Source organism: Ostrea edulis, chromosome 2 (genome assembly GCF_947568905.1).
Source record: "Ostrea edulis chromosome 2, xbOstEdul1.1, whole genome shotgun sequence".
NCBI lineage: Eukaryota > Metazoa > Mollusca > Bivalvia > Ostreida > Ostreidae > Ostrea > Ostrea edulis.
Window position 1 is genome coordinate 88,715,963 of NC_079165.1, and position 13,506 is coordinate 88,729,468.

Below are 13,506 nucleotides of genomic sequence, written 5' to 3' on the forward strand. Positions count from 1 at the left end.
TTTCCTTAACGAATAGTGTCCAAACAAACCTTTTACACCTCTTACTCCAAACAGTATTGGCCAGTAAAACTCGTGCGTACGAACACTTCAATAAACAACATGTGTTCATTAACCATGAAAAAGTCTGTACATCTGAGTCGGGTACTATCCGATATTGTTCAAAAACATCAACTTTATCGATTATGAATATAAACAATAAATATAGAAATATTATACATGTACTAAATTTTATAATGCACAGTTTCTTTTTTCCGCTAGTATATATTTGCCTCTATATATAACCATGTGTCTTCTAATCCATGCCAACTGGTGATTAGGGTGCTCTATAAAACCATTGAAATTGTGATTGTGCATTGCAAGTTTTATATAACTGTAATTTCACCCATATCGCAATTCTTTCCCATGCAGCTTACTAAAAGATAATGCAAGTTCTGATTGGCAAACCTAATCATTCAGCCTTAGGCTTGTTTTATTTATATTGATTGCATGAACAAAATATGTATGGGAAAGTGGTTTTTTCACTATGAATTTTTGATTATATTGAATATAATTTTGATGTTTTCATGGGAGATGGTGATGTGTAGACAACTTAGTCATGGAGAGATTTTAAAAATTACAGATTATTTCCCTGCATGGGTGCAAGTGGAGCACTCTGTAATCTATGCATGCCGATATATCCTCAATTTTGATCTTTATAATGTTAATTATATATCACAATTTCTTTCGATGTGGAAGTTTATCATATCAACATATGTTGTGTATGGAATGCCAAATTAGCTGTGACAAGATCTTTCTTTCGGTACTAAAATCTTTGACAATGTGACCTTGACCTCAGAGTTTGACCTAGTTTTGAGAAACTTTAACCTTGGCCATAACATTTGACATTGATGATAGGGCTTTCATAATTCAAATGTGTATTCTTATTGACAAGACCTCTTTTCAAGTATGTTTCGGAGCTTGCTCAAAACAAACATGGCTGAGTTTGAGTATAAGTAAGGTAAAAGTTTTATAACCATCAGACCAGGTGATCATCAATTGATAGCCATGATATAAAAATGTAAAAGAATTATATTCATTACTATTCATTTTCTCTTATTGTTTCAAACATATTTCTTCACAAGGTCTATTTTATTTTTTGTTTAGATAAAACTGTTTCATGATGTGAATAGATCTACATTTCTCTCAGTGTTGTATTTAATATTCATGTGGCTTAATTTAAATTGAGCAAACAAATCAAGTCTGGCACTTTACAGCCTTATATAATTATAATTATGAGGAGATATATATATGGTATATATATGATTCAATTCTTATTGTATTCTTACTCAAAGTCTCTGATTAGTCAAATATGATCTAGGATATGTAGTTTATTTTGTATAGTATTGTTTGGTATGGGGACACATTGCCCCTGACAACCAGCATCTGGAACTACAGTACTTTTTCATGTTGATTTTCATTGCAGCACCACTGTAGGCCTTTTATGAAATAGAAAATTAACATATACAAGATACTTCTGTTTAATAGACAAAATGTTTTCTCGATTGCAAGCAAGACATAGTTACAGTACTCGAATCAAATCAATACACTCTCTGTATGATATTTGAATAATAGCCTAAAACAAGTACATGTATATGTAAGTTTTGCCCTGATGATTTTTAAATACATTTCTCACTGGGGAGGGGGGATATTATATTGTTTTATATATGCATATAGGCACTAAAATGACCCAAGGACGTGAACAATGAAAATTTTCTGGACATCTGCTCGTCCCTTCCTCAGGATAAAGAAGCTGATGACATGCCAAATGAACAAAAACAAATTTCTAGGCTAAACTAGTGAAAGCTAGTGTCTACAATATATTACATAGATAAAAAAGTATATATATATATTGCTAGTCATGCACACTCGGCTGTAGATTTGGTTCGGAACCGTTGGTTGTGAGTTCAACCCCGGGTAGCAGTGGATATCAATATTTAGTGAATTTTTCTGTGCTTTATATTAGATGTGTCATCACTTAGGCAGTTATGTTTAGCTAAGAGTTAAAATTCATTGCAATATCTCAGCTTTATAAAATATTTCAAATGCAGTGTGTATCTTATATGATCCTCTTACATGTATATTTACATCCAAATTGTATCCCATTTCCATTCTCAATGACCATGTAGCGTGTGACAATGTGGCAAGATAGGCGCAGAAGTGGGTATCCATACATAGTGAATTAATTGTAACGTACTGTCTATTTCTTATCCGTGGTGGTTTTTTAATCTGAAAATGTTAATTTGCTTTACAATGTAAATGCTTATTATATACTTTTCATTACCTCAATGTTTGATAACATGCTTTTCTAATTTATATATATTTTCATGCTAATCAATATTCTAATCCAACCATTCTAGCTGATATATGCCATCTCAGAACCAGATTCTTACAATGGTAACTAAAAAGAAGTTGATGTTTTAATCACAGGTCAGAATGCTGCATGGGCAATGTTAAGCTAGCCAGGGGAAAAAAAAAAATTTCCACTTTAAGAAAATCTCTCTTGTTCCACAGAAGATTTTATTAATAAGTTTGCAGTTTGAAGCATGTAACACGTGAAACAATTGTTTTGTTTTTAAGTTGAAATATTCTTTTGATACAATTGCAAAATCAAAGATGGAAGTATTTTATGGTAATTTCACTTGTATATTTTCAAAATGATTTTTTAAATGTGATAAATCAGTTTTTGCAAAATTTATTTTACGGCATGTTATTGAACCGTACAATGTAAGATTGGACTTGATTGGCTGCAATTGTTAGTGACGTCCAGCTGTATTGGTGTCTTGGTTACAGCAAAACACAGATAATGACTTCAATGAGTGCATGTTTAAGTGAAGAAAGTGGCCTCTTATTACATCATGATTTTTATTCTGCTTGTTTAGCAAACATAATTAATTGCTGCTTGTCTTTTTTTTTTTTAATGGATTTAATTTGGCTTGATTTACAGAGAAAAAAAATTAATGATAGCTTTTGCATTGCTATTATAACCTTGAGTGCTATTGACTATTAATTACAAATGCATATATTACTCACCTGATTTGTAAAATACCTCGGTATAGATGGCATATACTAAATTTTAGTTGATTGTATGAAAATACTGTAGGTATTTCCATAGTAACTATATGTTTTTCTTATTCTTTGTTACTTGATTTACAGAAAAAATATAAGATGGGAGAGGCTATTGACAGATTACAAAGGTATGTCAAAATGAAATTATAGTGATATTTTTGGAAACAAAATATATGCAGATGTTTTTATGTTTTTCTATTGGTATTTAAACTGTAGGTCATTGGAAGAAGAAAATCATAGAAATGGGTTTTACTTAGAGCAGGACTTGGGAGAGGTACCTCGACAGGAACCTCACAGGCGTGTCATATACAGGTCAGTCCAAGTTATACTAAACATTGAATGTGAGGTGTCATATCAGGAACTTCACAGGTGTGTCGTATACAGGTCAGTCCAAGTTATACTAAACATCAAATGAGAGGTGCCAAGTCAGGAACCTCACAGGCGTATCATATACAGGTCAGTCCAAGTTATACTAAACATCAAATGAGAGGTGCCAAATCAGGAACCTCGCAAATGTGTGGGTTATAGGTCAGGCCAAGTTAAACAAGACACTAAAGAAAGGTGCTCAACCTCACAAATGTGCAGCAAAAGTCCAAATGATACAAAACACCAAAGGAGAGGTTCTAAATCAGGAAACTTGTAGATGTGTGACTTACATGTCCTAATTAAACAAGATCTGAAAGAGAAATGTCAGTCAAGTCAGGATCCTCACAGGTGAATGACTAGGATAAATGGAGTGTATGGCACTGCTTGCCAAGTCAGGTACCTGACAGGTAGTCCAGCTTAAATAAGACACAAATGGAGAGTGCATGGCACTGCATGCCAGGTCAGGTACCTCACAGGTGTGTCACTTGTAGGTCAGTCCAGCTTAAATAAGACACAAATGGAGAATGCATGGCACTGCATGCCAGGTCAGGTACCTCACAGGTGTGTCACTTATACATATACGTCATTCAAAAAGGGAATCTGAATGAGATGTGTCCAAATGGGAACCTCACAGATGTATCATTTACTGTTCCGACATAAAGAGAAAATAAACTAAAGAAGTGTACCAAGACAGGAATCTCACAGATCTGTGGCTGAACAGGTCAATCCAACATGAAACTGGAGGAGAGGTACCGAGACAGAAGGTATTAATTGTCTACATTATTGTTTCAGGTCCCCACCATCTGCCACCACGGCAACAGATATTATTCTGGAGAGACCACAGGAGGTGATGTATTACGAGTACCAAGATAGAGGGCACGACAACACGGCGTACGACCAGGATTACGGGTCAGCACTGTACACTGATCATTGTTGAAATTTTGGTGCCATGACTACCGAAATTTTTTTTTTTTTTAATTTTCACTTTTAGTTTGACAGCATTACAATGGTAGTTAGCTGGTACAGTGTAGTTCACAACTACAGCATTATGAAGAATATCTAATTTCAAAATCTGTTGTGAAAGGTGGATCACATCTTTGAATTTATGCTTTAAAACTTTAAGTTTTCATTTCATTTCTATTTCTATTTTCCTTTCAGGCAACAGGAATACATAGTGACCTCCCCTGTTAAAAGGCTGAAGAAGAGAAAGAAGAAAAGGACCAGAAAGAATTCAGGTCAGCGATTCGTTCCACATCATTCATTGTCTGTCATAGTCACACAGAGATACGCTTGTTGATTGGTTGACAAACAACCTTTAGGAGTTCATTAAAATGCACATGTTGAGAATGGAGAAAATGAGGGTCTGGATAGATGTGCTTTAGGAATAGAATGTAACAGGCATACATTGGCATGACAGCTTAGTTGTATTTAATCTGCATGATTCATGTTAGGTCCCATCTTCAATTCCCAGTTTGACCGATGCTTAACCCTTCCTGTTACAATTTGATACCCAACAGAATAACCCACTGTTGGTAAAAAAATCCTTAATGTCACTTGAAAACCTCAAGAAAATGTGGTGTGGAAGAGTGTAACAGGAAATGGGTACACGGGCTTGGTGAGAGGGTAGAGCGCTAACACTGACTCGATACACTGAAGTTCTCATTCCTCCTCCGCCTGATATTTATTTCTTAACCAGGGGCGTGTTTTACAAAAGAACTTATGACCAACTTTACATACTGGAATTTTCCAGTTTATTGTACATCATTCACTCCAAATGCAAAAAATTTAAAATTAAGCCTCAGAAAGGTTTACGTCATTCACTAAAAGAAATAACTGTGTAATACAATTTAAGACTTGCGACTTTGCCGTAAGTCAATGTTTTGTAAAACGGGCCCCTGGTGTGAGTCAATGTCATCAATACCCCCCCCCCCTTCCCTCTGTTACATTGTAATTCGTACATAAGCCTGACCTTGACCTATTTCTGTTTTAGTGGAGGACATGTCAGGACAACAAGATCCTGAAGGCTACACTGAAAACATACCAGTTGGAACCTCAGCGAGAGTGGTCATTAGAGACAGGTAAAAGTTAGGATGGGTATTTCTTCAGAATATTTATCCTTTTCCAAAATATTTTCCTATTTCAGCAAATGTTTGTGTATATCTTTTCCACCCAAATTTTAACAATCAAGTTCCTTACCTGTATTTTTCAAAACATGAAAAAGTCAAATATAGGCATCATATGGTTGCATGTTGAAACCTGATAGACTGTACAGAAAATCCTGAAAAATTATATTACAATGGATGTAATTTGTTAAAATTGAACAAATAAAAATAAAGTTGTACAGGTTTGTATGTCCACAAAATCGTGGACAAAATCAATCAGTAGTGTCAGAGAATCTTTGCAAACAAAAATATATTTACAGATGGACAGACAGACAAATGGATGTGCTTATATATATATGTAACCCCCACCCCCCACCCCAAGTAAAATATTTGATAAAAAAAACAACTTTTGGGTGTATAATGAAACAAACATTAGGTAGTGCAGTTTGGATTGAATATTTATCTTTGTGGGTGTAGAACAGACATTAGCTGTGAACATTGATGAATGCTAGAATAAGGTATCCACTAAAAATAGCACACTGACTATTACAGTAAATGGATGGAAGACAAGAATCTTTTAAGAAACAAACTCGAGTATTTGCTGTAAATGTGTCAATATTTTCTTTACCTTCAGATCCGACATAGATGTTTAAAAGGAGTTAATGTGGTATTGAAGACTTAACAAGGCACTTTCCCCTCGGTGAAGCCAGAGCAGGTTTTACGATTAAACACTTATACGCATCAGGGTTAGTGGAGCGCAGCTTTATACGGCAAATCTTCCAAGTGATTTACAAATTAAAACAGCATTTATAAATGTGACCATTCTGAACATATAGTTTATTGTTGAAAAACATTCCTCCGATTTTGATAATTATTTATTTGACGATTTTTTTTATAAATCTGTTGTGATCCGTCCAGTGTTTTTTTGAATTGTTGCACACTGTGCGCTACGTTGTGGTGTGGTTTATCTGTGTTGTGATTGAGACACACAGCAGTAACAAAACTTGCGCTGTGGTAATAGATAATTTTGTGATCTTCCCCTACAGAATTTTTAATGTATTGTACAGTAAAACACATTTACAGTAAACATGCTTATAATGAATTCACATTTACAGTGAAGTGAATTTCATTCCCAGTAGTTTTAAAACTAATTTTGAACTCATTGGCTATAACAAATTATAATTAATAATAAATCAGTTGATAATTAATATTTATAATGAATCAAATTTTTTTTATCCGTAGCACTTTGCTATAAGCATTTTGTACTGTTCAGTAGTAATAAATCTGAACATGTTTCTAGTTTACAATTTTAGATTTGATATTTTAACAATTCATTTACCAACTACAGTCAGGTTGAATTACAATGAATGATTAGATTAACAATGGAGTAGTGTGTATGATTTTTCTCTATATATTTTGTGTATATAATTGAATGTTTTATACTTCATTTTAGAACCTTTTATTCTGTCTCACAAGGAAACACATCTTACATGTGATAGAAGTTTGAAATATGTAATTGTTATGTGTAGATTTGTTTGTACATTATATATCTTGTATTGTCTCCTAAATAGTTCATTGGTGCTTATTTAATTTTCATCATTAATAATCAAGAGCTCCAAACCTCCAGATAATTTTTATAGAGTAGTTTGTCTTAAATTGCTACTCAAAACATGTGGCCTTACATCTGTGTACAATGTACATTTCAGACCTGGACTGAAAAAGTACCTATATATACAATTTATATAAATTCCAAGGCTTGAATTTTGAACAAATATCCCGACGCAAGTCCTCAATCTTGATAATTGAACTTTTTATTTAAAATCATATTTTATGTATATTACAATGGGTGACTTTTTCATGTGAATATTTTTATGTACTAATTGTATGTTAAATATTTGTTAAAAATATTACAGGAATTATACAATGGTTGTATCTGTAAATTGATTGTTTTTTCAAATCAATCAGTGGAACTCTTTTCAGTTTCATAATTATGTTTAGATGAAACTTGATCCAATTTTCTGAAGGAGTTGGTACAACATTTATACACATTGAATATTAACACTAACCTGTTTTGTAATTTATCAACAACTGTAGATTCCTATATATACACATGGAATTTTCACGTAATTTAACGAGATATATACGAATTATAATTACTCACTCTTATTTTCATTGCTGATATGCATGCCAAGACTATTGATTAACAATTCTCTCACGAAATCATTTTCTCGCGATTTGACGTATACGAGTCATTTAGCGATATTAAGTACTCATGTGAAATAAAGAATCTACAGTTACTAATACTTCAGAGAAATCCATAGAAAATACTCAGCTTCTGGAGTGAGGGCCTTAGCATAGAACACCTTTAGTGTACAAACTAGTCAGATTTATGAACACCCCCACTGTTACCCTGTTAGCTTTTCCCTATATGAAACACTCCTCCATAGCAGTAAATAATAGTAGTTTGATGCACTAACAAGATTTGATGGTACACTCAATTTTCTGTTTGTTTCACAGTTATTATGTTACTGCAGATTTTCCATGGCAGATTATAGTTATATAGATTTGTTTTACGTTTAGATCTATGTTAATAAATTACACTAATACATGCAATGAAAATTACATGAAATGGTGCATTTTTTTTTTTTTTTTTTTTACCTTTAATGATATTGTAATCCTTATAATAAAAGGTTGTCTGTTTTTCTACAATTCATTGTTTCTTGTCTTTGTTTTGCTGGCCTTGTTTGACTGTTTAAGTGTAGAAAATGATTAAAACAAGAAATGTTTGTAAAACATATATGCCTCCCTTGGTGCAAAATCGAAAAGGGTTATACACATGCATCATTTAATTGATAGTCCAAGATATTACACAGACAATATCTTCCTATGTCTAGAGTGGATTGACCCTAGGCCTTTGACCATGTGACCTAAATATCAATAGGGGTCAACTATTCCTTACAATGTACCAAGTTTGGTATCAATCAAGCAATTGATTCTTGAAATATAGGAGACAATATATTACTATGTCCAGTTTGATCCTTGACCTTTGACCATGTAAACCCAAATAGGAGTAATCTACTCCATAGGATGTACCAGTTTACCAAGTTTGATGTCTGTCAAGCAAAGGGTCCTCTAGATATTGAGTGGACAGTATATTCCTATTGACATCCTTTGACCATGTACCTCAAAATCAATAGAGATCATCTACTCCTTAGGATGTACCAGTGTACCAAGTTTGATGTCTGTCAAGCAAATGGTTTTTAAGATATTGAGAGGACAGTATATTCCTATGTCCAGTTTGACCCATGACTATGTGACCTCAAAATCAATAGGGGTCACCTACTCCTGAGGATGTACCATGTATCAAGCAAAGGGTTCTCAATACATTGATCAGTCGGCATGTTCTTGTATTCAGAGTGGATTGACCCTTGACCTTCTAATCAATGGAACCCTCTTCTACTCATAACCAATTCACATATGAGATTTCATTACAATCAAGTGAATGGTTCCAAGATATTGAGTGGACAACATGCAGTCCACCAACCAGCATGCACAAAGAAATATACTCCTCTTCTTTGAAGGGGGCATAAAATTAAATCTTTGTGACATTGAATTAATCAGGTTTGATATAAAATTAATTTAAATGAATATAAAATCTATGAGATATGAATACATGTATTGAATAAGATTAATTAACAAGAGGCCCAGGGCCACATTGCTCACCTGAGTCACCTTGGCCCATATTTAAAGATTTTCCCTATATATTCGCATGTAAAACTTTTATCCCTATTGTGGCCTCAACCTACCCCCTGAGGGCCAATATTGATTTGAACAATCTTGAATCTGCACTGTGTCATGAAGCTTTTCTGTAAATGTAAACTTTTCTTGCCCAGTGGTTCTTGAGAAGATTTTCCCTATATATTTGAATGTAAAACCTTTATCCCCTACTGTGGCCCCATTCTACCCCCAGAGGCCATGATTTTAACAAACTTCAATCTGCACTACTGTAGAATCATTTAAATTCGTGGGGGCCAATTTTTGTGGATTGCTGAATTTTTACGGGTTTGTGGGGAGGTAATTTTGTGGAGTTATATATTTGTAAGAAAGATAACTCTGGAATGTAATCATAATTCTTTATTCGTTGAGGATGTAAATTCATGGGTAAGGGGTACCCACGAATTCCACGAAAATTGAGCCACCACAAATTCTAATGATTCCACACTATGTCAGGAAACTTTCATGTAAATTAAAATGGCCCATGAAAGGAAGATTTTCCCTATATATTCACATTTAAGATTTGATCCCCTATTGTGGCCCCATCCTACCCCTGGGGGTCTTGGTTTTTACAAACTTGAATCTGCACTATGTCGGAAAGCTTTTGTGCAAATTTTGGCTCTTCTGGCCCAGTGGTTCTTGAGAAGAGGATTTTTAAATTACCCCACCCTATTTTTGTTATTATCTTCCCTTTGAAGGAGGCATGGCCCTTCATTTGAACAAACTTGAAAGTCCTTCACCCAAGGATGGTTTATGCCAAGTTTGGTTGAAATTGGCCCTGTAGTTCTGGAGAAGTTGAAAATATGAAAAGTTTACTGATGAACAGACAGACAATGGACACTAGATCGTAAACGTAGACTTAAATGTGAACGTAGCACGTAAGACCGTTTCACTAAAAGTTACGATTTGCGATTTACGATCAGTATTGATCGTAACCCTACGAGTGGTCTAGGGTTATCGTAAGTGTTCCTACATGCACGTAAATGAGCAATATGGCCGCCATGCTGGCCCCGCCTGAGATCATTTTGTGGTAGTATTTACCTGACCGAGTTTGTTTATACTTTGTAGGAAGAAAACAATCACAATGACTTGCAGTCTGCTTTTGCACAAAAATATTGTACAGTCCGAGCCCGAACCTTAAATCAATTAGAGTTGTCCTTCTTTGTTATGCACACCCACAAAAATGTCAGTCTCACAGGGGTCAAGTTCGTTTTGGGCCCGGGCTCTGTGATACCACAAATATAGTAAATTCATTGTATCATAGAGTTCGGGTCCAAAACGGGCCTAGCCCTTGTTACCAGTTTGCTGAAATAAATATAAAGACAATGCAAGATCGAATTCATATTTTAAAAAGTGAGGGGGGGGGGGTAGTCAATATATCAAACTTTGCATGTAATAATAACGAGAACAGATATTGGGGGAGGGGGGGGGTATAGTTACATATTCCTGCATCACCGTTAGATCACATGTATATTTAACATTAGAGGGGTTCCAAGACATTATTATTCTCATGTTCAGAAATTAAATTTCTTTAGAAACAGTTGATTTAATGATCCAAGACGTTGCGATTCCACGTACTCAGTTTTTTCCCCCCCGTCAGATCAATACCTTTGATGCAACTGACTAACTGCATAATACATGCACATTTTAAGGAAAATATGATAATAAAATGATTTGGTAATGGGAGAGGGGTTAAAATCCCAATTTTGCAAGTGGATCGTTTCTGTGCTTTTATGAAGGTCGTTAGAAATTAAACATACAGACTAGACCTATATGTATACACAGACAAGGGAAGGGTCATTATCGGACCCTTGGGGTTCCGACCCCTTTTTATAAAGTGAAGTGCACTCCCGTGGGGATCCGGGTTAGAATAGGTCCTCAGAACCTCTTGCTTATCGTAGGAGGCGACTAAATGGGGCGGTCCTTCGGATGAGACTGCAAACACTGAGGTCCCGTGTCACAGCAGGTGTGGCACGACAAAGATCCCTCCCTGCCCAATGGCCGTAAGCGCCGAGTATAGGCCTAAAATTTGTAGCCCTTCACCGGCAATGGTGACGTCTCCATATTAGTGAAAATTTACGAGAGGGAAGTTAAACAATATAAAAATCAATCATCATAAAGTGTAATATCAATAATAATTTTTAATAAATGATCTAGATTATACATCATCACGTAAAGACAGAAGTTATCATATGCTTACATGCCTAAACGGAAAAAATATATATAAATGACAAACGCATGTGGAAAATAAATTTCAAGTCATTTTAGGGACAATTGAGCCCATGATTTGTTTGAAATTTATACAAATAAGTGAATAGATATGTCATTAGTGTTACAGCTTATTTTACAACAATGATTAAACGCCGGAGTACGTACATATCCATGGTTTGATGCAGGGTAAAATTTCCTATACTTGTGTGCAATTTTATTTTCATTTTATTATTTCCTTTTATCAATATAATTTCATTTTCTTATTCATTTTTTTTAATCCGTTGAAGATAGTTTACTTATTGATGGAAATTTGGCTCACATGAGCAGATCGATACATGGCATTTAAAATTCTAAAATGTAATTCTTTTATGTTTTTTCTTATATCACCCCCCCCCCCCCAACCCAATTTTAGTTACATGAAAGTCAATAAAAAATATTCTATCAATTGTTTAAACATTCTAGGAATTTTCTTTACGTTACACTAGAGATCGGGCTCAAAATTTCCATTATTTTTGTTGACAACTTGCATGGGTTACTGCAGACGATAAGGATATGTTTAAAACCATGAAGAAATAATGAATGAATATTTCTTTCCATTATAGGATTAATTTTAAATCTACCTCCATAGAGAAAAGAGTTCTAAAAAGTCAGACGTAAATCGCAATCGTAAGTGTTACGACTACGTTAGGTTTCGTGAAACGCTCGTATACGTGCGAGTCAAATGATCTTAAACGTAATCGTACGTTTACGATCTACGATCGCTTAGTGAAACGGCCGCCAGGTGAGCTAAAAATTATAAACAAAGACTAGAGGCCCATGGGCCACATCGCTTACCTGAGTCACCTTGGTCCATATCAGAAGACTTCCCATATATATTTGGGTGTAAAACCGTAGTCCCTATTATGGCCCCAACCTACCCCTGGAGGCCATGGTTTTTACAAACTTGAATCTACACTATGTCAGAAAGCTTTCATGTAAATATCAGCTTTTCTGGGTCAGTGGTTCTTGGGAAGACGATTTTTAAAGATTTTCTCTATATATTTGTATGTAAAACTTTGATCCCCTATTGTGGCCCCATCCGACCCCCGGGGGCCAGGATTTTAACAAACTTGAATCTGCATTATGTCATAAAGCTTTCATGTAAATATCAGCTTTTCTGGCTCAGTGCATGGTTCTTGAGAAGATTTTTAAAGATTTTCTCTATATATTTGTATGTAAAACTTTGATACCCTATTGTGGCTCCATCCAACCCTCAGGGGCCAGGATTTCAACAAACTTGAATCTGCATTATGTCAGAAAGCTTTCATGTAAATATCAGCTTTTCTGGCTCAGTGGTTTTTGAGAAGATTTTTAAAGATTTTCTCTATATATTTGTATGTAAAACTTTGATCCCCTATTGTGGCCCCATCCGACCCCTGGGGGCCATGATTTTAACAATTTAAAATCTGCACTATATCAGGAAGCTTTCATATAAATCTCAGCTTTTCTGGCTCAGTGGTTCTTGAGAAGAAGATTTTTAAAGATTTTTCCTATATATTTGTATGTAAAACTTTTATCCCCCTTGTGGCCCCATCTGACCCCCAGGGGCCATGATTTTAACAAAATTGAATCTGCATTATATCTGAAAGCTTTCATATAAATCTCAGCTTTTCTGGTTCAGTGGTTCTTGAGACGATTTTTAAAGATTGTCCCTATATATTTGTATGTAATACTTTGACCCGCCCCCCACTTGTGGCCCCATCCGACCCCCAGGGGCCATGATTTTAACAAACTTGAATCTGCATTATGTCAGAAAGCTTTCATGTAATTATCAGCTTTTCTGGCTCAGTGGTTCTTGAGATGAAGATTTTTAAAGCTTTTCTCTGTATATTTTGTATGTAAAACTTTGATCCCCTATTGTGGCCCCATCTGACCCCCAGGGGCCATGATTTTAACAATTTAGAATCTG

The 13,506-nt window shown here is 34.9% G+C and overlaps 1 protein-coding gene across 4 annotated transcripts in view; it reads left to right on the top strand.

Annotated features, from left to right (window-relative positions):
* LOC125679188 (anoctamin-5-like) overlaps nucleotides 1-8,282 on the top strand; it is a 38,390-nt gene extending 30,108 nt beyond the window's left edge. For all 4 annotated transcript variants that reach the window (XM_048918189.2, XM_048918191.2, XM_048918192.2 and 1 more), the window contains 6 exons: nucleotides 3,193-3,233; nucleotides 3,322-3,417; nucleotides 4,264-4,380; nucleotides 4,630-4,706; nucleotides 5,462-5,549; nucleotides 6,208-8,282. In XM_048918189.2, the coding sequence (XP_048774146.2) occupies nucleotides 3,193-3,233; nucleotides 3,322-3,417; nucleotides 4,264-4,380; nucleotides 4,630-4,706; nucleotides 5,462-5,549; nucleotides 6,208-6,226 (438 nt within the window). In that variant the 3' untranslated portion in view covers nucleotides 6,227-8,282. The remainder of the gene's footprint in view (nucleotides 1-3,192; nucleotides 3,234-3,321; nucleotides 3,418-4,263; nucleotides 4,381-4,629; nucleotides 4,707-5,461; nucleotides 5,550-6,207) is intronic.
* Nucleotides 8,283-13,506: the final 5,224 nt, after the last annotated feature.